We start from the raw sequence: 26,437 nt of genomic DNA, 5'->3' as shown, positions 1-26,437 counted from the left end.
CTAGCCTCATAAAACTCTTTACAGCCTTTAGTAACTTACTACCTATTCCATATACTTGCAACATCTGCCACATTGCTCCCCTATCCACTATCATATGCTTTTCTAAATCCATAAATGCAATGAAAACTTCCCTACCTTTTATCTAAATACTGTTCACATACATGCTTCAATGTAAACGCTTGATCTACACATCCCCTATTCATTCTAAAGCCTCCTTGCTCATCTGCAATCCTACTCTCTGTCTTACCTCTAATTCTTTCAGTAATAGCCCTACTGTACACTTTACCTGGTATACTCAGTAAACTTATTCCCTTATACTTTTTACAATCTCTTTTGTCCCCCTTCCCTTTATGTAAAGGAACTATACATGCTCTCTGCCAATCGCTAGGTACCTTCCCCTCTTTCATACATTTATTAAAGAAAAATACCAACCACTCCAACAATATCCTCCCTGTGCTTTTAACATTTCTGTCATGATCCTGTCAGTTCCAGCTGCTTTACCCCCTTTCATTCTATGTAATGCCTCATGCACCTCCCCACACTCACATCCTGCTCTTCTTCACTCCTAAAAGATGTTATACCTCCTTGACCAGTGCATGAAATTACCGCCTCCCTTTCTTCATCAACATTTAAAAGTTCCTTAAAATATTCCCGCCATCTACCCAATACCTCCAGCTCCCCATCTACTAACTCCCCTACTCTGTTTTTAACTGACAAATCCATTCGTTCCCTAGGCTTTCTTAACTTGTTTATCTCACTCCAAAATTTTTTCATATTTTTCATTAAAATTTCTTGATAGTGCCTCTCCCACTCTTTCATCTGATCTCCTTTTCCACTCTCTCACCACTCCGTTCACCTTTCTCTTACTCTCCATATTCTCTGCTCTTCTTACAACACTTCTGCTTTGTAAAAACCTCTCATGAGCTACTTTTTTTCTCTTTTATCACACCCTTTACTTCATCATTCCACCAATCACTCTTCTTTCCTCCTGCACCTACCCTCCTATAACCACAAACTTCTGCCCCCACATTCTAATACTGCATACTTAAAACTATCCCAACCCTCATATACAGTATTAATAATGATTCAGAATTAAAATGAATCAACACTATGACAAAGAATTATTATCAAGTACAAGATTTTGGACTTTCTTGTTAATAGTTTACTTCAACTATGTACATTACTTTTTCTTATGAGATTTACTACTTGAAAAATTACAGCTGCTCTTTTTACTCACAAGCTTCAGACCAACTCCTGGAGATGAAGATATTGCAGAACGGCGTTCAAGCAATTTAAATATATGAGAAGCTGCAACTTTTGCTTTGCTGAAATTTGGAGCAAATGCTACTGCTTGCCCCACCATCATTGTGCCAAGAATGAGAGCCTCTGCTACCCTAAGAACATTTAGGAATGTGAGAATCACATTACATATATACCATGAGTACAGTACTTGAACCAGTGGGTTGTACTCTTGCACCATTCAGTACATGGTAAAATAGATGAGGATTAATAACAAACATGTATGTGTAGTAAGGTACAGCAATTCTTAAATGAATAATTAAAGAGTATCTTATTCCCTATGTTATACACTGAACTGCCAATAAAGCTAAAAAGTGCAAACAAGGAAGAAAATATTTTTTCTAGAGTAAATGAACAGAACCAACCTAACAAATGGTTCATCATGGCAATAATGAGATATTATTTGAAAACAAAATCAACTAATAAAAAAGAAAATCAGAGTGATGAGCAAATTAAACAAATAAAAATGGATATACGTACATTTATATATTTTTTTTTTTCAACAAGTCGGCCATCTCCCACCAAGGCAGGGTGACCCAAAAAAGAAAAAACACTTCGCCATCATTCAACACTTTCACTATCATTTACACATAATCACTGTCTTTGCAGAGGCACTCAGATATGACAGTTTAAATATCACTCCCAAACCCCTCCTTTAAAGTGCAGGCATTGTACTTCCCACCTCCAGGACTCAAGTCCAGCAAACTGGTTTTCCCTGCATCCCTTCACAAAATATTACCTTGCTCACAATCCAACAGCTTGTCAGGTCCCAAAAACCATTCATCTCCATTCACTCCTATCTGATACACTCACACATGCCTGCTGCATGTCTAAGCCCCTTGCACACAAAACCTCTTTTACCTCCTCCCTTCATCCTTTCCTAGGACGGCCCCTACCCCTCCTCCCCTCCACTACAGATGTATACACACTCCAAGTCATCCAATTTTGTTCCATCCTTCGAAAAGGATGGAGCAACAGCCTCTCTTTAGCCCTCCTAATTTCCACACTACAAATTTTCTGCATAATATTTATGCCACACACTACCATCAGATATGACATCTCCACTGCCTCCAGCCACCTTCTTGCTGCAGCATTTACAACCCATATTTCACACCCATATAAGAGTGTTGGTATCACTATACTCTCACACATTCCCTTCTTTGTATCCATGGCTAACATTTTTTTTTTTGTCTCCACAGATACCTCAATGCACCACCCACATTTTTTCCTTCATCAATTCTATGGTTAACATCATGCTTCTAAAACCTATCCACTGACATGTCTACTCCCAAATATCCAAACACATTCACTTCTTCCATATATACTGTATATGTGGACAGACAAACTGTGCTATAATAAAACATTTAAAGCATAAGCAAGAGAAAACTCACTTGAAGACATTTTCATATGAAATTTCTTTGATATTGACCAAATAACCACCATAAAACATGGCTACAGCATAAGCATAGAAGGGTATAGCTTGAGCAAATCCAAAAGCAGCACCTAGGGAAAAAATACAGGTTAGGTTATAATAAAAAAATTATGGTGTTTCAAGTTTTTCTTTTTTTTATTTATATTTCCACTCCTATCATGAATGTATATATTTATAAACTTCCTCCCAGATCTTTAAATTTGTAAGAAAAAAAGAATTACCCATGCACGTACCATCAAATTTTCTATATAAAAATTCACGAGGTTTATTTTAAAAAAGTTTATGTAATGTAGAGTACCATACTTTAAGAGAGCTTAGTGAGGTAGGTTACTTACCTCGGAGGTGCGATTTTTTCAGAGCATCTTTATGAGGTTTATACAAAGCAGTAGAATATTTCTTAGCAAAATGCTGTTCCTTGTGTAGACTCGCAACTGTTCGAATATTTGTGATTGATTCTATTGCAATCTGCAAAATAGTAAATGAGAAAATGGGCATCAACTAAAATTAATATCCAGCTTTCAACACAACTAAAAACTAGTTTAATGTAAAGGTTTTTCTGAAAGAGCATACAGTATACAAAATTTCAGTACAGCACTGTATTAGAATTTTGATAAAAATCTTGAAAATTTGTTTATCATACTTAAAAAAATACACATAGTGTTTCCATGATCATAATCTTTATTTCTTTAAAGCATAAAAAGACATTACAATAAGTTAACAGTTAGCTTGTTTACAGATTGGATACAGCTCACTTTCTTATGCCCTCTTTCACCCATGCTGCCCATGTTCAACCTGGGTTTCATCAGGTCTACATGTTGGCCTGAACTGTGACTTTTGATCACTGTACAGTATCTTCAAACAAATTGTTTATTTATAAGCAACTATTGGCAGAAAGGTGGACTGGTGCAAGTACGAGCAGTGGGGAAGTTGAAGAGGGTTTGAGTAGTTTTAAAAATGCAGTACTGTATTAGAATGTGGGGCAGAAGTTTGTGGTTATAGGAGGGTGGGTGCAGGAGGAAAGAGGAGTGATTAGTGGAATGATGAAGTAAAGGTTGTGATAAAAGAGAAAAAGTTAGCTTATGAGAGGTTTTTACAAAGCATAAGTGTTATAAGAAGAGTAGAGTATATGGAGAGTAAAAAAAAAGGTGAAGAGAGTGGTGAGAGAGTGCAAAAGGAGAGCAGATGATCGAGTGGGAGAGGCACTGTCAAGAAATTTTAATGAAAATAAGAAAAAATTTTGGAGTGAGTTAAACAAGTTAAGAAATCCTAGGGAGCAAATGGATTTGTCAGTTAAAAACAGAGTAGGGGAGTTAGTAGATGGGGAGAGGGAGGTTTTGGGAAGATGGCGAGAATATCTTGAGGAACTTTTAAATGTCGACGAAGAAAGGGAGGCGGTAATTTCATGCACTGGCCAGGGAGGTATACCATCTTTTAGGAGTGAAGAAGAGCGAAATGTAAGTGTGGTGGAGGTACGTGAGGCATTACGTAGAATGAAAGGGGGTAAAGCAGCTGGAAATGATGGGATCATGACAGAAATGTTAAAAGCAGGGGAGGATATAGTGTTGGAGTGGTTGGTACTTTTGTTTAATAAATGTATGAAAGAGGGGAAGGTACCTAAGGATTGGCGGAGAGCATGTATAGTCCCTTTATATAAAGGGAAAGGGGACAAAAGAGATTGTAAAAATTATATAGGAATAAGTTTACTGAGTATACCAGGAAAAGTATACGGTAGAGTTATAATTGAAAGAATTAGAGGTAAGACAGAATGTAGAATTGCGGATGAGCAAGGAGGCTTCAGAGTGGGTAGGGGATGTGTAGATCAAGTGTTTACATTGAAGCATATATGTGAACAGTATTTAGATAAAGGTAGGGAAGTTTTTATTGCATTTATGGATTTAGAAAAGGCATATGATAGAGTGGATAGAGGAGCAATGTGGCAGATGTTGCAAGTTTATGGAATAGCTGGTAAGTTACTAAATGCTGTAAAGAGCTTTTATGAGGATAGTGAGGCTCAGGTTAGGGTGTGTAGAAGAGAGGGAGAATACTTCCCGGTAAAAGTAGGTCTTAGACAGGGATGTGTAATGTCACCATGGTTGTTTAATATATTTATAGATGGGGTTGTAAAAGAAGTAAATGCTAGGGTGTTCGGGAGAGGGGTGGGATTAAATTATGGGGAATCAAATTCAAAATGGGAATTGACACAGTTACTTTTTGCAGATGATACTGTGCTTATGGGAGATTCTAAAGAAAAATTGCAAAGGTTAGTGGATGAGTTTGAGAATGTGTGTAAAGGTAGAAAGTTGAAAGTGAACATAGAAAAGAGTAAGGTGATGAGGGTATCAAATGATTTAGATAAAGAAAAATTGGATATCAAATTGGGGAGGGGGAGTATGGAAGAAGTGAATGTTTTCAGATACTTGGGAGTTGACGTGTCGGCGGATGGATTTATGAAGGATGAGGTTAATCATAGAATTGATGAGGGAAAAAAGGTGAGTGGTGCGTTGAGGTATATGTGGAGTCAAAAAATGTTATCTATGGAGGCAAAGAAGGGAATGTATGAAAGTATAGTAGTACCAACACTCTTATATGGATGTGAAGCTTGGGTGGTAAATGCAGCAGCGAGGAGACGGTTTGAGGCAGTGGAGATGTCCTGTCTAAGGGCAATGTGTGGTGTAAATATTATGCAGAAAATTCGGAGTGTGGAAATTAGGAGGTGTGGAGTTAATAAAAGCATTAGTCAGAGGGCAGAAGAGGGGTTGTTGAGGTGGTTTGGTCATTTAGAGAGAATGGATCAAAGTAGAATGACATGGAAAGCATATAAATCTATAGGGGAAGGAAAGAGGGGTAGGGGTCGTCCTCGAAAGGGTTGGAAAGAGGGGGTAAAGGAGGTTTTGTGGGCAAGGGGCTTGGACTTCCAACAAGCGTGCATGAGCGTGTTAGATAGGAGTGAATGGAGACGAATGATACTTGGGACCTGACGATCTGTTGGAGTGTGAGCAGGGTAATATTTAGTGAAGGGATTCAGGGAAACCGGTTATTTTCATATAGTCGAACTTGAGTCCTGGAAATGGGAAGTACAATGCCTGCACTTTAAAGGAGGGGTTTGGGATATTGGCAGTTTGGAGGGATATGTTGTGTATCTTTATACGTATATGCTTCTAAACTGTTGTATTCTGAGCACCTCTGCAAAAGCAGTGATAATGTGTGAGTGTGGTGAAAGTGTTGAATGATGAAAGTATTTTCTTTTTGGGGATTTTCTTTCTTTTTTGGGTCACCCTGCCTCGGTGGGAGACGACCGACTTGATGAAAAAAAAAAAAAAAAAAATTCAGGGAAACCGGTTATTTTCATATAGTCGAACTTGAGTCCTGGAAATGGGAAGTACAATGCCTGCACTCTAAAGGAGGGGTTCGGGATATTGACAGTTTGGAGGGATATGTTGTGTATCTTTATATGTACATATATGCTTCTAAGAGAAGAAGAAAAACTTTATAAAACTGGGTTGCTTAAATGTGCGTGGATGTAGTGCGGATGACAAGAAACAGATGATTGCTGATGTTATGAATGAAAAGAAGTTGGATGTCCTGGCCCTAAGCGAAACAAAGCTGAAGGGGGTAGGAGAGTTTCAGTGGGGGGAAATAAATGGGATTAAATCTGGAGTATCTGAGAGAGTTAGAGCAAAGGAAGGGGTAGCAGTAATGTTAAATGATCAGTTATGGAAGGAGAAAAGAGAATATGAATGTGTAAATTCAAGAATTATGTGGATTAAAGTAAAGGTTGGATGCGAGAAGTGGGTCATAATAAGCGTGTATGCACCTGGAGAAGAGAGGAATGCAGAGGAGAGAGAGAGATTTTGGGAGATGTTAAGTGAATGTATAGGAGCCTTTGAACCAAGTGAGAGAGTAATTGTGGTAGGGGACTTGAATGCTAAAGTAGGAGAAACTTTTAGAGAGGGTGTGGTAGGTAAGTTTGGGGTGCCAGGTGTAAATGATAATGGGAGCCCTTTGATTGAACTTTGTATAGAAAGGGGTTTAGTTATAGGTAATACATATTTTAAGAAAAAGAGGATAAATAAGTATACACGATATGATGTAGGGCGAAATGACAGTAGTTTGTTGGATTATGTATTGGTAGATAAAAGACTGTTGAGTAGACTTCAGGATGTACATGTTTATAGAGGGGCCACAGATATATCAGATCACTTTCTAGTTGTAGCTACACTGAGAGTAAAAGGTAGATGGGATACAAGGAGAATAGAAGCATCAGGGAAGAGAGAGGTGAAGGTTTATAAACTAAAAGAGGAGGCAGTTAGGGTAAGATATAAACAGCTATTGGAGGATAGATGGGCTAATGAGAGCATAGGCAATGGGGTCGAAGAGGTATGGGGTAGGTTTAAAAATGTAGTGTTAGAGTGTTCAGCAGAAGTTTGTGGTTACAGGAAAGTGGGTGCAGGAGGGAAGAGGAGCGATTGGTGGAATGATGATGTAAAGAGAGTAGTAAGGGAGAAAAAGTTAGCATATGAGAAGTTTTTACAAAGTAGAAGTGATGCAAAGAGGGAAGAGTATATGGAGAAAAAGAGAGAAGTTAAGAGAGTGGTGAAGCAATGTAAAAAGAGAGCAAATGAGAGAGTGGGTGAGATGTTATCAACAAATTTTGTTGAAAATAAGAAAAAGTTTTGGAGTGAGATTAACAAGTTAAGAAAGCCTAGAGAACAAATGGATTTGTCAGTTAAAAATAGGAGAGGAGAGTTATTAAATGGAGAGTTAGAGGTATTGGGAAGATGGAAGGAATATTTTGAGGAATTGTTAAATGTTGATGAAGATAGGGAAGCTGTGATTTCGTGTATAGGGCAAGGAGGAATAACATCTTGTAGGAGTGAGGAAGAGCCAGTTGTGAGTGTGGGGGAAGTTCGTGAGGCAGTAGGTAAAATGAAAGGGGGTAAGGCAGCCGGGATTGATGGGATAAAGATAGAAATGTTAAAAGCAGGTGGGGATATAGTTTTGGAGTGGTTGGTGCAATTATTTAATAAATGTATGGAAGAGGGTAAGGTACCTAGGGATTGGCAGAGAGCATGCATAGTTCCTTTGTATAAAGGCAAAGGGGATAAAAGAGAGTGCAAAAATTATAGGGGGATAAGTCTGTTGAGTGTACCTGGTAAAGTGTATGGTAGAGTTATAATTGAAAGAATTAAGAGTAAGACGGAGAATAGGACAGCAGATGAACAAGGAGGCTTTAGGAAAGGTAGGGGGTGTGTGGACCAGGTGTTTACAGTGAAACATATAAGTGAACAGTATTTAGATAAGGCTAAAGAGGTCTTTGTGGCATTTATGGATTTGGAAAAGGCGTATGACAGGGTGGATAGGGGGGCAATGTGGCAGATGTTGCAAGTGTATGGTGTAGGAGGTAGGTTACTGAAAGCAGTGAAGAGTTTTTACGAGGATAGTGAGGCTCAAGTTAGAGTATGTAGGAAAGAGGGAAATTTTTTCCCAGTAAAAGTAGGCCTTAGACAAGGATGTGTGATGTCACCGTGGTTGTTTAATATATTTATAGATGGGGTTGTAAGAGAAGTAAATGCGAGGGTCTTGGCAAGAGGCGTGGAGTTAAAAGATAAAGAATCACACACAAAGTGGGAGTTGTCACAGCTGCTCTTTGCTGATGACACTGTGCTCTTGGGAGATTCTGAAGAGAAGTTGCAGAGATTGGTGGATGAATTTGGTAGGGTGTGCAAAAGAAGAAAATTAAAGGTGAATACAGGAAAGAGTAAGGTTATGAGGATAACAAAAAGATTAGGTGATGAAAGATTGAATATCAGATTGGAGGGAGAGAGTATGGAGGAGGTGAACGTATTCAGATATTTGGGAGTGGACGTGTCAGCGGATGGGTCTATGAAAGATGAGGTGAATCATAGAATTGATGAGGGAAAAAGAGTGAGTGGTGCACTTAGGAGTCTGTGGAAACAAAGAACTTTGTCCTTGGAGGCAAAGAGAGGAATGTATGAGAGTATAGTTTTACCAACGCTCTTATATGGGTGTGAAGCGTGGGTGATGAATGTTGCAGCGAGGAGAAGGCTGGAGGCAGTGGAGATGTCATGTCTGAGGGCAATGTGTGGTGTGAATATAATGCAGAGAATTCGTAGTTTGGAAGTTAGGAGGAGGTGCGGGATTACCAAAACTGTTGTCCAGAGGGCTGAGGAAGGGTTGTTGAGGTGGTTCGGACATGTAGAGAGAATGGAGCGAAACAGAATGACTTCAAGAGTGTATCAGTCTGTAGTGGAAGGAAGGCGGGGTAGGGGTCGGCCTAGGAAGGGTTGGAGGGAGGGGGTAAAGGAGGTTTTGTGTGCGAGGGGCTTGGACTTCCAGCAGGCATGCGTGAGCGTGTTTGATAGGAGTGAATGGAGACAAATGGTTTTTAATACTTGACGTGCTGTTGGAGTGTGAGCAAAGTAACATTTATGAAGGGATTCAGGGAAACCGGCAGGCCGGACTTGAGTCCTGGAGATGGGAAGTACAGTGCCTGCACTCTGAAGGAGGGGTGTTAATGTTGCAGTTTAAAAACTGTAGTGTAAAGCACCCTTCTGGCAAGACAGTGATGGAGTGAATGATGGTGAAAGTTTTTCTTTTTCGGGCCACCCTGCCTTGGTGGGAATCGGCCAGTGTGATAATAAAAAATAATAATAATAAATAATATGCTTCTAAACTGTTGTGTTCTGAGCACCTCTGCAAAAACAGTGATTATGTGTGAGTGAGGTGAAAGAGTTGAATGATGAAAGTATTTTCTTTTTGGGGATTTTCTTTCTTTTTGGGTCACCCTGCCTTGGTGGGAGACGGCTGACTTGCTAATAAAAAAAAAAAATAAGTCATAAGAGTTCCCTCCCCCCCCCCAAAAAAAAAAAATAAAGCACTCCATCTAGCAGACATACTGTATCATACAAATTGCATATCATATTGAACTCCTGCAGCACAAGATTTTACAAATTACTGTATTAATGTTAAAATTAACTGGTGCTAGCCATACGTGGTTAATACCAATAATTCCATCATCTCCAAGGGTAAGTGGAGAAGAATCCTTCCTCCATAAGCCATGCATGTCATAAGAGGCTACTAAAATGCTGGGAGCAAGGGGCTAGTAACCCCTTCTGTATAAATTACTAAATGTGAAAAGAAAAACTTTGCATTTCTTCTTTTTTGGGTCACTCTGCCTCAGTGGGACACAGCCATTGTAAAAAAAAAAATTCATCACATACTGTATTCCAAAACTAATTCTGAGAAAATAAAAAAACAGTATGATGAGTGATTTCCTACCTTGCCTGCATCTTGTAGTGTCTTGGATTCTGTGACACTCTGACCCATGAGGATTTTACTTTGGAGGTAGACAGCAATCAGCACAAATGGTATAAAGGGAAGTGTGACAAGTCCTAGGCGCCAGTCAAAATAGAGTCCCATAATGATGCTTACACCAAGAGTTGTAATAGCTTGGACAATAGTTCCTACACGAGATCCAGTTGCCTGTTAAAAATTGTTTAAGGAGATTTGATACGTATATAATTACAACAGTATTACTATCACCAGTGAGGATTAATCATCTCAGAATAAAATCTTTATGTCCTCATGTAATATATTTTTATGCATGAACAATTTATCTTTGGCATTCTGCATTTACTAATTTCCAACTACATTAGGGTAAATTTCTTTTTAATAATCTTGTAGACTTGCCCGACTATTAAATTTACTTAGATTTACTAATGCTGGATATACATATATCACATAACTTTATCTACAAAAAAAAAAAGGAATATTTTGTAGCATACCCCTTGTACTGCAGAAGCATCTCCAGAGAGACGTGAACAAAGGGCACCAACAGAATTCTTCTCTTCATCGAACCATCCCATCTCCTGATGCAGCATAGCATTAAATGTGAGTTTCCGTAGTCTTGCAGTAAGGAGTTCTCCAGACAATGCAAACATGTATGCCTATTAAAAAATTAAAAAATAAAAGTTTCAAAAGGTGAGTTAACATATAAAATTATTTACCTATGATAACAAAATTATGATCTAAAGCAGCAAATTATGAATGGATTATAGTGAACATGGAAAATAAAGCTCCAAGAACATGAATAGTTTTGTTAATAGAGAAGCTAACATGCTACCTGAATGTCATCCGTATGTGTATTTTATTACAATCAACCTTGAAGAGCGACTTCGTCATCAGAAAAATCAACAATATTTTTTTTTCAACATGCTGGTTGTCTCCCACTGAGGCAGGGTGACCCAAAAAAAAAAAAAGAAAAATTTTCACTATTGTTCACACATATCACTGTCTTTGCAGAGACAAGCAGATACAACAGTTCAGATGTCACTCTAAACAGCAAATATCCCAAACCCCTCTTTTGAAATGTAGGTTTGTACTTCCCACCTCCAGAACTCAAGTCGTGTTAACTGGTTTGCCCGAATCCCTTCACAAAATATTACCCTGCTCACACTCCAACAGCTCGTCAGGTCCCAAAAACCATTTGTCTCCAATCCTATCTAACACACTCACATATGCCTGCTGTAAGTCCAAGCCCCTTGCACACAAAACCTCTTTTACCCCCTCCCTCCATCCTTTCCTAGGACAACCCCTACCCCTCCTTCCCACTTATACAGATTTATACACCAATATATAAGCTTTAAAACAATGAAAAGGACTGCAGTTTTTACACTTTAATTTAGTCTATCTTAGAGGAGATTCTTTTTTTAAAAACTATCTTTAAAAACAGTACTCCAAGAAAATTTGCCAAATGACCAATGTAGTACATATATATATTAGCTAAATACAGAGCAAATGCTTAGTTTTAGGTCTGATACCACATAGTTACTAACCATATCAAACTACAGAGTACCTAGATGAATAAGAATGATTTCTGCTCAACAATGCTACAGTGGAAAACTGCTTTTTTTTTTTAATATAATTACAGCACTACAATTATTATACATAAAAATGCTACACCGAGGCTTTTTTTGTCAGAATTAGAAATGTAAAAAATTAAAAAATATAATGAATGCAAAATTAAGTTAAACAATGGTGATTTAATGTATTAATAAAAAAGATGCAGTTTATGTCTTGATATCAACCTTATTAATGATTATACAATACTCAAAAAGCATTTAAGCATGGGTATTAATTTAAGGCATGAATTACATAACTTTCAAAATCAAATCAGTCAAATAAAAAATTTATTTATCTGCAAAGGTTACAATGCGTGTTTACATTTCATAATTTGATTGGTACAAAGAAAGCCACTATCATGCTGAGGCATTTTGGGCAGACTTAACCTAATGCTTAAAGACTACTTAAGTCTAGACATGTGAAGAGTGGTAAATTACAAATATTCAATAGACATGTGAAGAGTGGTAAATTACAAATACAGTGGACCCTCGACCAGCGATGGCATTGATTAACGATAAATCTGACTAGCGATACATTTTATCGCAAAAATTTTGCCTCGATTAGCGCTAAAAAACTTGACCAACACTATTCGTTCCGTCTGAGACGCGTCCACTTCTGGCCAGTGTTTACAAGCCAGCCAGCCACCGTGGTCGCTTCCAAGCATACAATCGGAACATTTCATATTATCACAGCCTTTTTAGTGATTGCACCTGCAAAATAAGTCACCATGGGCCCCAAGAAAGCTTCTAGTGCCAACCCTACAGCAAAAAGGGTGAGAATTACTATGGATATGAAGAAAGAGATCATTGCTAAGTGTGAAAGTGGAGTGCATGTCTCCGAGCTGGCCAGGCTGTACACAAAACCCCAATCAACCATCGCTACTATTGTGGCCAAGAAAATGGCAATCAAGGAAGCTGTTCTTGCCAAAGGTGCAACTATGTTTTCGAAACTGAGATCGCAAGTGATAGAAGATGTTGAGTGTTATTGGTATGGATAAACGAAAAACAGATAGCAGGAGATATCATCTCTCAAGCGATCATATGTGAAAAGGCTAGGAAGTTGCATGACGATTTAATTAGAAAAATGCCAGCAACTAGTGGTGATGTGAGTGAATTTAAGGCCAGCAAAGGTTGGTTTGAGAGATTTAAGAATCGTAGTGGCATACATAGTGTGATAAGGCATGGTGAGGCTGCCAGTTTGGACCAAAAAGCAGCTGAAAAATATGTGCGGGAATTCAAGGAGTACATAGACAGTGAAGGACTGAAACCTGAACAAGTGTTTAATAGTGACACTGACAATGTTGTGAAACACTTTAGGAATGTCATAAAAGAACGGGAGGTACAGGCCTCTATGGGCAGAGGTCCAGTGACTCTCAAGCTGGTCCTAGTGGCATTAAAAGAAGAAGGGAAGTAACCCCAAAAAAGGACTTGCCACCTCAAGTCCTAATGGAAGGGGATTCCCCTTCTAAACACTAAGACCATCAACACACTCCCCTCTTCCCATCCCATCAATCATCACCAGATCTTCAATAAAGGTAAGTGTCATGTAACTGTGCATGTCTTCTTCAGTTTGTGTGTATTAAAATTAATATTTCATGTGTTAAAATTTTTTTTTTTCAATACTTTTGGGTGTCTTGCACGGATTAATTTGATTTCCATTATTTCTTATGGGGAAAATTAACTTGACTAACAATTATTTTGACTAACAATGAGCTCTCAGGAACGGATTAATAGCGTTAGTCGAGGGTCCACTGTATTCAATATTTTACTCTATTATTAATGAGAGGTAGTAAATTTATGATACAGACATACACTTTTAAGTTTGTAATAACAGTTTAATAGTTAAAGGATAATAAAATATTTGGGAGAGTTGCTTCGAATTTGGTTAGAGATTAGCACTGTGTGGGTATGATTGTTATTGAGAGATGAGATGATTTTTAAGTATAGTCCTAAATTGATTTGTGAGCAGGGGACCTCTTCCTGCTTTGGGTAAAGAGTTCCAGATCTTCTGGCCCTTTACATGCATTGCATTTTTGCATAGTGTGAGACGGACACGAGGGATGTCAAAAAGTGTTTTGTACTTCGTAGTATTCCTGTGTGTTCTGTTGAAGTTGTCTAGGAGAAGTTTGAATGGAGGGTTGATACTGGAGTTTAATGTTCTGTATATATAGTAGGCACAATAATAAGTGTGTATATTTTGTATATTAAGTAAGTTCAAGCTCTTGAAGAGTGGTGGGGTGCGTTGTCTGGCACAGGAGTGTGTGATCATCCGCACAGCAGCTTGTTGTTGGGTTATTAAAGGTTTAAGGTGACTGGCTGTGGTAGATCCCCAAGCACAAATACAATAGGTGAGATAAGGGTATATTAGTGATATAAAGCAAGTAGTGCCATTTGGAATACATAGTATTGTACAGTGGAACCTCAAGTTTTGAACTTAATCCGTTCCAGGAGCTAGTTCTAAATTCGAAAAGTCTGAAATTCGAAGCAATATTTCCCATAAGAAATAATGGAAATACAATTAATCCGTTCCAGAAACCCAAAAATATTCACAAAAAAATACATTTTAGAGAGATTAATTACAGTTTTACATACACACAACAAATGCTATAGTCTTTAATTATGTAGTATAGTAAAATAAAATAACATTTTTACTTACCTTTATTGAAGATTGATGATGGCATCTGGAAGATAGGGAGGAGGAGAGAGAGAGTTGGGGTTATTGTTTGGAAGGAAAATCCCCCTCCATGAGGACTTCCGGTATCAAAGCCCTCTCTGGGGTTGCTTCCCTTCTCTGTATTTTAATGCCACTAGGACCAGCTTGAGAGTCATTGGACCCCAGTCTCACAAAATAACTGTCTACAGTCCTCTGTTTCTGTCTCACAAAATAACTATCCGAAGTCGTCTGTTTGTCTCACAAAATAACTATCTGAAGTCGTCTGTTTGTCTCACAAAATAACTGTCCACAATCATCTGTCTCACAAAATAACTCCACAGTCGTCTGTTTCTGTCTCACAAAATAACTGTCCACAGTCGTCTGTTTCTGTCTCACAAAATAACTGCCCACAGTCGTCTGTTTCTGTCTCACAAAATAACTGTCCACAGTCCTCTGTACGTCCTGGCAAGCTCAACAAGTCTCACTCCAATCTCATACTTCTGTATTATTTCCTTCTTCACATCTATGGTGTTTCTCACTTTCTTTACCACAGGGGTACCACTAGCAAGTTTCTTTGGGCCCATGGCAGCTTATTTCACAGCCCCAGAAGCACTAAACACAATTAAATAATCGTAAAATGTGTGAATGAGATTGCAGGTTAGTGTTCACTCAAGCATAAACAAAGCTAGACTGCTCACGGTGCCTGCGCGGAGATGCAGACAGAGCGGGCCAGCGGACAGGTCCCGTACCCGGCGGTCCAAAAATAGAGGTGTGTTCGATAATAGGGACACAGTTTGTCCGAAAAAAATGGTCTTATTTTCGAAACGTTCGATATGTGATACGTTCGATTTTTGAGGTTCCACTGTATCTTGGAAAGGATGTCTGCAGTTTAGGAAATTTTCTTCGTTATATGCTGAATGTGGGTTTGAAATTTAAGATTACAGTCAAGGTGGATAAGATAAGATAAGATTTCGTTCGGATTTTTAACCCCGGAGGGTTAGCCACCCAGGATAACCCAAGAAAGTCAGTGCGTCATCGAGGACTGTAACTTATTTCCATTGGGGTCCTTAATCTTGTCCCCCAGGATGCGACCCACACCAGTTGACTAACACCCAGGTACCTATTTGCTGCTAGGTGAACAGGACAATAGGTGTAAGGAAACGTGTCGAAATGTTTCCACCCGCCAGGAATCGAACCCAGGCCCTCCGTGTGTGAAGTGGGAGCTTTAGCCACCAGGCCACCGGGCCACCCTAGAAATTTGCCCTCACTGTGTCTTGTAATGGGTGAACCATTTATTGATATGTTTAGCTAGATATTTAATGCTCAAGTTTCTAAAAAGCATAAAGTAGGCTTTGTCTATACTGAGAGAGAGTTTGTTGGTTGTCATCCAGTTTGATATTTTATGTAACTTGCTGTTTACAATGTCACTAAGTATAGCCAGGTTTGGGTGGGAGAAGACGTCAGTGGTGTCATCTGCAAACAGAACTGGTTTAAGGAGTTGCGATGCATTTGGGAGGTCATTGATGCAAATAAGAAAGAGTAGAGGACCTAGGACACTTCCCTGTGGCACACCAACTACTACAGGCTGAGTATTGGAGGTCATGCCATTTGTGTATATATACTGGTGTCTATCACTAAGATAAGATTTTAGGTAAATGAGAGAGTGACCTCTGACCTCATAATGCTCTAGTTTTAGGTGCAAGATATTGGGGTCTACTGTATCAAATGCTTTCCATAGGTCTATGAAGAGTTTCCCAGAGTGCAAAATTTCAAATAGGGTTTTCCCGGTCTTTTTCATATCACCTTTTATGCCTATTAAATCTGTTCACACAATACAGTGGACCCCCGGTTAACGATATTTTTTCATTCCAGAAGTATGTTCAGGTGCCAGTACTGACCGAATTTGTTCCCATAAGGAATATTGTGAAGTAGATTAGTCCATTTCAGACCCCCAAACATACACGTACAAACGCACTTACATAAATACACTTACATAATTGGTCGCATTGGGAAGTGATCGTTAAGCGGGAGTCCACTGTATATTTATTTGGACTTCTGTATTAGATTAGTAAGTACCGAGGTGTATTGTTTTTTAGTTCTTTTGTTAATAGGCCCTGTCTGAATTATTTTTTACATAGATGTTTTTTATTGATGGATTTAAATACGTATACTATTTGTAAGCCATGGGCTGTTTAGTTGCTTTGCTGAGATCTGCTTCATTTTCAGTGGACAATGTCTATTACAGAGGTTATAGGTTTTGTGTAGAAATATTTTGTCACATTCATCAATATCATGGCTGTCCGCTAGCTCATCCAGCCATGTTACGTCAGTGTTCTGAGGCAGTCTACCTAAGTTTGCTATAAGAAAAGTTGTCTGTGATTATGCCTGCTTTTAGTGGGGATATAGTATTGGTCCAGATATGATCAAGTAATGAGGCATTTGTCTCTGTGATTCTTGTTGGTTTAGTTATAGATGGTAGTAACAAACAGTTGCTCATAGTGTTTGTGAAATCAGTTACTTGGAGGTCAGCTGCTTGGATAAGGTTTATATTAAAGTCACCAGCAAGTAACAGGTGTTTATTCATCTCTCAGTCAGTTATCATGTTTCTTAAGTTGTCACTAAATGTGTAAGTATTAGTGTGAGGTAATCTGTAGACTGCTATGGTTTTTGAGGTTTTTGGATGCGAGTTTGGCAAATATATATTCACCATATTTGTCCCTGGTGCAAGTAGGTTTAACACATTTTAATTCATTAGAGTAGTAGACAGCAGTACCTCCTCCTGATTGATCAGGCCTGCAGCTGTATATGACTGTGTAACCAGGTAAGGCAAAAATGCCTGTTAAATCATATTTGAGCCAGGTTTCAGTGAGAATGATAAAGGATATGTTAACAATTAGAGAGTTAAGAAGAGCAAGGAGGTCATCATGGTGTTTACTCAATGATCTGATATTGTAATTGAATACTGTTATGTTCTTGTTGGCACTGAGTACAGCTTTTGTCTGGCTGGCAGTGTAGTAATGACAATTATTGTTAGGATTATTTGTGCTGTTTAACATGAGGTTAATGTCAGGATCAATATTTGCAATATTTGTAGGTTGGTAGACAGCAACCACCCAGGGAGGTACTACCGTCCTGCCAAGTGAGTGTAAAACGAAAGCCTGTGATTGTTTTACATGATGGTAGGATTACCTGGAGTTTACCTGGAGAGAGTTCCGGGGGTCAACGCCCCCGCGGCCCGGTCTGTGACCAGGCCTCCTGGTGGATCAGAGCCTGATCAACCAGGCTGTTGCTGCTGGCTGCATGCAAACCAACGTACGAGCCACAGCCCGGCTGATCAGGAACTGACTTTAGGTGCTTGTCCAGTGCCAGCTTGAAGACTGCCAGGGGTCTGTTGGTAATCCCCCTTATGTGTGCTGGGAGGCAGTTGAACAGTCTCGGGCCCCTGACACTTATTGTATGGTCTCTTAACGTGCTAGTGACACCCCTGCTTTTCATTGGGGGGATGGTGCATCGTCTGCCAAGTCTTTTGCTTTCGTAGTGAGTGATTTTCGTGTGCAAGTTCGGTACTAGTCCCTCTAGGATTTTCCAGGTGTATATAATCATGTATCTCTCCCTCCTGCGTTCCAGGGAATACAGGTTTAGGAACCTCAAGCGCTCCAAGTAATTGAGGTGTTTTATCTCCGTTATGCGCGCCGTGAAAGTTCTCTGTACATTTTCTAGGTCGGCAATTTCACCTGCCTTGAAAGGTGCTGTTAGTGTGCAGCAATATTCCAGCCTAGATAGAACAAGTGACCTGAAGAGTGTCATCATGGGCTTGGCCTCCCTAGTTTTGAAGGTTCTCATTATCCATCCTGTCATTTTTCCAGCAGATGCGATTGATACAATGTTATGGTCCTTGAAGGTGAGATCCTCCGACATGATCACTCCCAGGTCTTTGACGTTGGTGTTTCGCTCTATTTTGTGGCCAGAATTTGTTTTGTACTCTGATGAAGATTTAATTTCCTCATGTTTACCATATCTGAGTAATTGCTGATGTCTTTTGTCTGTCTCATAAATATGCAAGATTACAGGTATGTCTTGCTACTTCTACTTACACTTAGGTCACACTACACATACATGTACACATTTATTTATACACACTCATCTGAGTTTTTTGATTTTATCTTAATAGTTCTTGGTCTTATTACTTTTCCTTTTATATCCATGGGGAAGTGGAATAAGAATCTTTCCTCTGTAAGCCATGTGTGTTGTAAAAGTCAACTAAAATGCCGGGAACAATGGGCTAGTAACCCCTTTTCCTGTAAAGATTACTAAAAAGAATAAGAAGAAAATTGTCAAAGTGGGAAGTCTGAATGTGCGTGGATGTTGTGCAGATGATAAGAGAGATGATTGTGGATGTTATGAATGAGAAGAAGCTGGATGTCATGGCTTTAAGTGAAACAAAGCTGAAGGGGGTGGGAGAGTTTTAGTGGAGAGGAATAAATGGGATTAGGTCAGGGGTTTCAAATAGAGTTAGAGCTAAAGAAGGAGTAGCAATAATGTTGAAGGATAAGCTATGGCAGGAAAAGAGGGACTATAAATGTATTAATTCAAGGATTATGTGGAGTAAAATAAAGATTGGATGTGAAAAGTGGGTTATAATAAGCGTGTATGCACCTGGAGAAGAGAGAAGTGTAGAGGAGAGAGAGAGATCTTGGGAAATGTTGAGTGAATGCGTGGGGAGTTTTGAATCAAGTGTGAGAGTAATGGTGGTTGGGGATTTCAATGCTAAAGTGGGTAAAAATGTTATGGAGGGAGTAGTAGGTAAATTTGGGGTGCCAGGGGTAAATGTAAATGGGGAGCCTTTAATTGAGCTATGTGTAGAAAGAGATTTGGTAATAAGTAATACATATTTTATGAAAAAGAGGATAAATAAATATACAAGGTATGATGTAGCACGTAATGAAAGTAGTTTATTAGATTATGTATTGGTGGATAAAAGGTTGATGGGTAGGCTCCAGGATGTACATGTTTATAGAGGGGCAACTGATATATCGGATCATTATTTAGTTGTAGCTACAGTTAGAGTAAGAGGTAGATGGGAAAAGAGGAAGGTGGCAACAACAAGTAAGAGGGAGGTGAAAGTGTATAAGCTAAGGGAGGAGGAAGTTCGGGTGAGATATAAGCGACTATTGGCAGAAAGGTGGGCTAGTGCAAAGATGAGTAGTGGGGGGGTTGAAGAGGGTTGGAATAGTTTTAAAAATGCAGTATTAGAATGTGGGGCAGAAGTTTGTGGTTATAGGAGGGTGGGGGCAGGAGGAAAGAGGAGTGATTGGTGGAATGATGAAGTAAAGGGTGTGATAAAAGAGAAAAAGGTAGCTTATGAGAGGTTTTTACAAAGCAGAAGTGTTATAAGAAGAGCAGAGTATATGGAGAGTAAAAGAAAGGTAAAGAGAGTGGTGAGAGAGTGCAAAAGGAGAGCAGATGATAGAGTGGGAGAGGCACTGTCAAGAAATTTTAATGAAAATAAGAAAAATTTTTGGAGTGAGTTAAACAAGTTAAGAAAGCCTAGGGAAAGTATGGATTTGTCAGTTAAAAACAGAGTAGGGGAGTTAGTAGATGGGGAGATGGAGGTATTAGGTAGATGGCGAGAATATTTTGAGGAACTTTTAAATGTTAAGGAAGAAACAGAAGCAGTAATTTCATGCAATGGTCAGGGAGGTATACCATCTTTTAGGAGTGAAGAAGAGCAGAATGTAAGTGTGGGGGAGGTACGTGAGGCATTACGTAGAATGAAAGGGGGTAAAGCAGCTGGAACTGATGGGATCATGACAGAAATGTTAAAAGCAGGGGGAGATATAGTGTTGGAGTGGTTGGTACTTTTGTTTAATAAATGTATGAAAGAGGGGAAGGTACCTAGGGATTGGCGGAGAGCATGTATAGTCCCTTTATATAAAGGGAAAGGGGACAAAAGAGACTGTAAAAATTATAGAGGAATAAGTTTACTGAGTATACCAGGAAAAGTGTACGGTAGGGTTATAAATGAAAGAATTAGAGGTAAGACAGAATGTAGGATTGCGGATGAGCAAGGAGGTTTCAGAATGGGTAGGGGATGTGTAGATCAAGTGTTTACATTGAAGCATATATGTGAACAGTATTTAGATAAAGGTAGGGAAGTTTTTATTGCATTTATGGATTTAGAAAAGGCATATGATAGAGTGGATAGAGGAGCAATGTGGCAGATGTTGCAAGTATATGGAATAGGTGGCAAGTTATTAAATGCTGTAAAGAGTTTTTATGAGGATAGTGAGGCTCAGGTTAGGGTGTGTAGAAGAGAGGGAGACTACTTCCTGGTAAAAGTAGGTCTTAGACAGGGATGTGTAATGTCACCATGGTTGTTTAATATATTTATAGATGGGGTTGTAAAGGAAGTAAATGCTAGGGTGTTCGGGAGAGGGGTGGGATTAAATTTTGGGGAATCAATTTCAAAATGGGAAATGACACAGTTACTTTTTGCTGATGATACTGTGCTTATGGGAGATTCTAAAGAAAAATTGCAAAGGTTAGTGGATGAGTTTGGGAATGTGTGTAAAGGTAGAAAGTTGAAAGTGAACATAGAAAAGAGTAAGGTGATGAGGGTGTCAAATGACCTAGATAAAGAAAAATTGGATATCAAATTGGGGAGGAGGAGTATGGAAGAAGTGAATGTTTTCAGATACTTGGGAGTTGACGTGTCGGCGGATGGATTTATGAAGGATGAGGTTAATCATAGAATTGATGAGGGAAAAAAGGCGAGTGGTGCGTTCAGGTATATGTGGAGTCAAAAAACGTTATCTATGGAGGCAAAGAAGGGAATGTATGAAAGTATAGTAGTACCAACACTCTTATATGGGTGTGAAGCTTGGGTGGTAAATGCAGCAACGAGGAGACGGTTGGAGGCAGTGGAGATGTCCTGTTTAAGGGCAATGTGTGGTGTAAATATTATGCAGAAAATTCGGAGTGTGGAAATTAGGAAAAGGTGTGGAGTTAATAAAAGTATTAGTCAGAGGGCAGAAGAGGGGTTGTTGAGGTGGTTTGGTCATTTAGAGAGAATGGATCAAAGTAGAATGACATGGAAAGCATATAAATCTATAGGGGAAGGAAGGCGGGGTAGGAGTCGTCCTCGAAAGGGTTGGAGAGAGGGGGTAAAGGAGGTTTTGTGGGCAAGGGGCTTGGACTTCCAGCAAGCATGCGTGAGCGTGTTAGATAGGAGTGAATGGAGACGAATGGTACTTGGGACCTGACGATCTGTTGGAGTGTGAGCAGGGTAATATTTAGTGAAGGGATTCAGGGAAACCGGTTATTTTCATATAGTCGGACTTGAGTCCTGGAAATGGGAAGTACAATGCCTGCACTTTAAAGGAGGGGTTTGGGATATTGGCAGTTTGGAGGGATATGTTGTGTATCTTTATATGTGTATGCTTCTAAACTGTTGTATTCTGAACACCTCTGCAAAAGCAGTGATAATGTGCGAGTGTGGTGAAAGTGTTGAATGATGATGAAAGTATTTTTTTGGGGGGGATTTTCTTTCCTTTTTGGGTCACCCTGCCTCGGTGGGAGACGGCCGACTTGTTGAGAAAGAGAAAAAAAAAAAAAAAAAAAAAAAAAAAAAAAAAAAAAAAAGAGTGTAGCTGTGTATCAAATAAAAGTAACTAAGGGATAAGCTGTAAAAAATACTAAAATGAAAAGCAGTTACTAACAACTACTATCAAGGATGAATATATGGATTGAGACTATTAATTAAAACAAAAAAGAATGAGTTACTGAGTATAGTAACACTTTAGCAGCTGATTAAGCATCTTGATTAGTACCTGCTTTAGCACCTGGTATTGCTGAATAATATAAACTGATACACAATGTAGTAAAAAAATATATACTAGAAAAAGTACTACAGTGGTCCCTCGTTTTTCGTAGTTAATCCATTCCTGGAGTTGCTACTATTATTGAAATCTATGATTTGCGAGTCAATTTTCCCCATAAGAAATAATGTAAATACAATTAATCCGTTCCTGACACCCAGAAGTATTAAAACAAAAAATTTTTTTACATGAAATATAGATGTAGTACATAAACAATACAATGGGAAATGATGAATGAAACATTAACTGCATAACACTTACCTTTATTGGAGATTCTTCTCAGTGTATGGGAGACTGGGGGAGGAGAGAGATTGGATTGTTTACAGTTTGGAAGGGGAATCCCCTTCCAGCAACACCTCAGGTACCAATTGCTTTTCTGGGGTTGCTTCTCTTCTCTGTTTAATGCCACTAGGACCACCTTGAGAGTCACTGGAGTCCTGTCTCACAAAATAACTGTGGAGAGAGCTCTGTTTCTGGCGTCTCTTTAACACTTCCCTGAAATGGCCCAAGACTTTGTCACTGTACATGTTGCCAACATGGCTTGCAACAACCTTGTCAGGGTGATGTTACTCCATTATGCTTTCCATCTTACCCCACATAGAAAATATCTCTTTAATTTCTGAAGAAGGCACCTTCTTCCATCTCTTCCTCCTCCTCTGCAGCAAGATTCTGAGCTGCAATCTGTTGCTGTTCCTGCTGAAGCTCTTGCAGCTCCTCAGTGGTGAGCTCTTCGTTGTGGTCTTCCACCAACTCTTCCACATCCTCCAAACTCACATCCAACCCCATGGAACTCCCCAGTGCCACAATTGATTTAACAACAGACATAGGCTCATCAGGGTCAGTCCCAAACCCTTCAAAATCTCTCTTGTCGACACAGTCTGGCCACTAGGAGCTTTCTTTGGAGCCATGGTAGCTTATTTAGTACTTGCAAGCACTAAAATGAGCAGAATATTATGAAATATTTCATAGGAGCACGTGAGGGGACCTTCACTCACTGGTAAACAATGCCAGACTGGCTGGGTAGGGAGGCCGCCCCGGCTCACACCGTGCGTCCGTGTCCCGGACGAACTACTATTCGTGAGTCAACCTATGATTAGCGAGCCCATGTTTATACAAAAATATCCCTATGATTTCCGAAATCTATGATTCCCGAGAACTACGAAAAACGAGGGACCACTGTATATTGGAACAAAGAAGTTTGAAGTGGCTTAATTTGAAAACAAAACTACAGTGGACCCTCAGTTAACAATGCTATCGGATAGCAATAAAATCAGATACCGATGCATTTTTGCGTCAAAATATTGGCTCGGCTAACGATGAAAAACTCAGTTAAGGACATTCATCCCGAACGTGTCAGCATGGCCTGAGCCCATGTACAAGGTAGTGTGCCAGTGAGGATGATTCCACGAGTACATGCGATATATTTTGTATTATTCCATTGTTTTTAGTGCTTGTAACTGCTAAATAAGTTACCATGGGCCCAAAGAAAGTTTTAAGTGCCAGCCCTGTGATAAAGAAGAAAAGAAACAACAAAATTCAAGAAAAAACTCATAGCTACACTCCCTGCATGCCTGCTACACTCCCTGCATGCCTGCTACACTCCCTGCATGCCTGCTGCACTCCCTGCATGCCTGCTACACTCTCTGCATGCCTGCTACACTCCCTGCATGCCTGCTACACTCCCTGCATGCCTGCTACACTCCCTGCATGCCTGCTACACTCCCTGCTACACTCCCTGCATGCCTGCTACACTCCCTGCATGCCTGCTACACTCCCTGCATGCCTGCTACACTCCCTGCATGCCTGCTACACTCCCTGCATGCCTGCTACACTCCCTGCATGCCTGCTACACTCCCTACATGCCAGCTACACTCCCTACATGCCAGCTACACTCCCTGCATGCCTGCTACATATACATTATGACATTCATTCTAGAGTATATACAGTGGACCCCCGTATACCGTACGCATCGCATACCATACAATCCGCATACCGGACGCTTTGATCGCTAAAATTTTGCCTCGCATACTGCCCAAAAACCCGCTCACCGCCCTTCGTCCGAGACGCGTCCAATGTGCGGCCTGAGCCAGCCTCATATGTTCCGCCGGTGGCATTGTTTACCAGCCAGCCTCCGCGGTAACATCCAAGCATACAATCGGAATATTTCGTATTATTACAGTGTTTTCGGTGCTTTATCTGGAAAATAAGTGACCATGGGCCCCAAGAAAGCTTCTAGTTCCAACCCTACAGCAATAAGGGTGAGAATTCCAATAGAGATGAAGAAAGAGATCATTGATAAGTGTGAAAGTGGAGTGTGTGTCGCCGACCTGGTCAGGTTGTACAAGAAACCCAAATCAACCATCTCTACTATTGTGGGCAACAGAAAGGCAATCAAGGAAGCTGTTCTTGCCAAAGGTTTAACTGTGTTTTCGAAACAGAGATCGCAAGTGATGGAAGATGTTGAGAGACTCTTATTGGTGTGGATAAATGAAAAACAGCTAGCAGGAGATAGCGTCTCTCAAGCGATCATAAGCGAAAAGGCTAGGAAGTTGCATGAGGATTTAATTAAAAAAAATGCCTGCAACTAGTGATGATGTGAGTGAATTTAAGGCCAGCAAAGGTTGGTTTGAGAGATTTAAGAAGCATAGTGGCATACATAGTGTGATAAGGCATGGTGAGGCTGCCAGTTCGGACCACAAAGCAGCTGAAAAATATGTGCAGGAATTCAAGGAGTACATAGAAACTGAAGGACTGAAACCTGAACAAGTGTTTAATTGTGATGAAACAGGCCTGTTTTGGAAGAAAATGCCAAGCAGGACCTACATTACTGAGGAGGAAAAGGCACTCCCAGGACATAAGCCTATGAAAGACAGGCTTACTTTGTTGATGTATTCCAATGCTACTGGTGATTGCAAAGTGAAGCCTTTATTAGTGTATCACTCTGAAACTCCCAGACCGTTCAGGCAAAAGAATGTCCTCAAGGAGAATTTGTGTGTGCTGTGGAGGGCAAACAGTAAGGCATGGGTCACTAGGGACTTTTTCTATGACTGGTTACACCATGCATTTGCCCCCAATGTGAAAGATTACCTAACTGAAAAGAAATTAGAACTTAAGTGCCTCCTGGTGTTAGACAATGCCCCTGGTCATCCTACAGATGTGGCAGAGCGACTTTATGGGGACATGAAATTCATTAAGGTGAAGTTTTTGCCTCCTAATACCACTCCTCTCCTGCAGCCCATGGACCAGCAGGTTATTGCAAACTTCAAAAAACTGTACACAAAAGCTCTGTTTGAAAGGTGCTTTGTAGTGACCTCAGAAACTCAACTGACTCTAAGAGACTTTTGGAGAGATCACTTTAATATCCTCAATTGTGTAAACCTTATAGGTAAGGCTTGGGAGGGAGTGACTAAGAAGACCTTGAACTCTGCTTGGAAGAAACTGTGGCCAGAATGTGTAGACAAAAGGGATTTTGAAGGGTTTGAGGCTAACCCTGAGAGGATTATGTCAGTTGAGGAATCCATTGTGGCATTGGGAAAGTCCTTAGGGTTGGAGGTTAGTGGGGATGATGTGGAAGAGTTGGTGGAGGAGGACAATGAAGAACTAACCACTGATGAGCTGATAGATAAACTTCAACACCAAGAGGCCAGACCTGAGGAAACTGGTTCAGAGGAGGGGAGAGAGAAATTGAAGAAGTTGCCTACTACAAAGATTAAGGAAATCTGTGCAAAGTGGCTTGAAGTGCAAACCTTCATGGATGAAAATCACCCTCACACAGCTATTGCAAGCCGTGTTGGCAACCTGTACACTGACAATGTTGTGAAACACTTTAGGGAAGTCATAAAGGAACGAGAGGTACAGGCCACTATGGACAGATATGTTGTGCGACAGAAGTCCAGTGACTCTGAAGCTGGTCCTAGTGGCATTAAAAGAAGAAGGGAAGTAACCCCAGAAAAGGACTTGACACTTCAAGTCTTAATGGAAGGGGATTCCCCTTCTAAACATTAAGAGACACTCCTCCTCCCATCCCATCAATCATCACCAGATCTTCAATAAAAGTAAGTGTCATGTAATTGTGCATGCCTTTTTCAGTTTGTTTGTATTAAAATTAACATTTCATGTGGTAAAAATTTTTTTTTTCATACTTTTGGGTGTCTTGCACGGATTAATTTGATTTCCATTATTTCTTATGGGGAAAATTCATTCGCATACCGAACATTTCGCATAACAACCAGCCCTCTTGCACGGATTAAGGTCG

The 26,437-nt window shown here is 39.9% G+C and overlaps 1 protein-coding gene across 3 annotated transcripts in view; it reads right to left on the bottom strand.

The window, feature by feature from the left end:
* LOC128696689 (ATP-dependent translocase ABCB1) overlaps window positions 1-26,437 on the bottom strand; it is a 232,444-nt gene that overhangs the window by 17,636 nt on the left and 188,371 nt on the right. For all 3 annotated transcript variants that reach the window (XM_070094505.1, XM_070094507.1, XM_070094508.1), the window contains exons 18-22: window positions 10,537-10,698; window positions 10,031-10,234; window positions 3,067-3,196; window positions 2,691-2,802; window positions 1,238-1,394 (exon numbers count right to left, since the gene is read on the bottom strand). In XM_070094505.1, the coding sequence (XP_069950606.1) occupies window positions 1,238-1,394; window positions 2,691-2,802; window positions 3,067-3,196; window positions 10,031-10,234; window positions 10,537-10,698 (765 nt within the window). The remainder of the gene's footprint in view (window positions 1-1,237; window positions 1,395-2,690; window positions 2,803-3,066; window positions 3,197-10,030; window positions 10,235-10,536; window positions 10,699-26,437) is intronic.

Source organism: Cherax quadricarinatus, chromosome 46 (assembly GCF_038502225.1).
Source record: "Cherax quadricarinatus isolate ZL_2023a chromosome 46, ASM3850222v1, whole genome shotgun sequence".
NCBI lineage: Eukaryota > Metazoa > Arthropoda > Malacostraca > Decapoda > Parastacidae > Cherax > Cherax quadricarinatus.
Note: the sequence above shows the minus strand (reverse complement) of the source record. Positions and strands in the feature narration are given on the sequence as shown.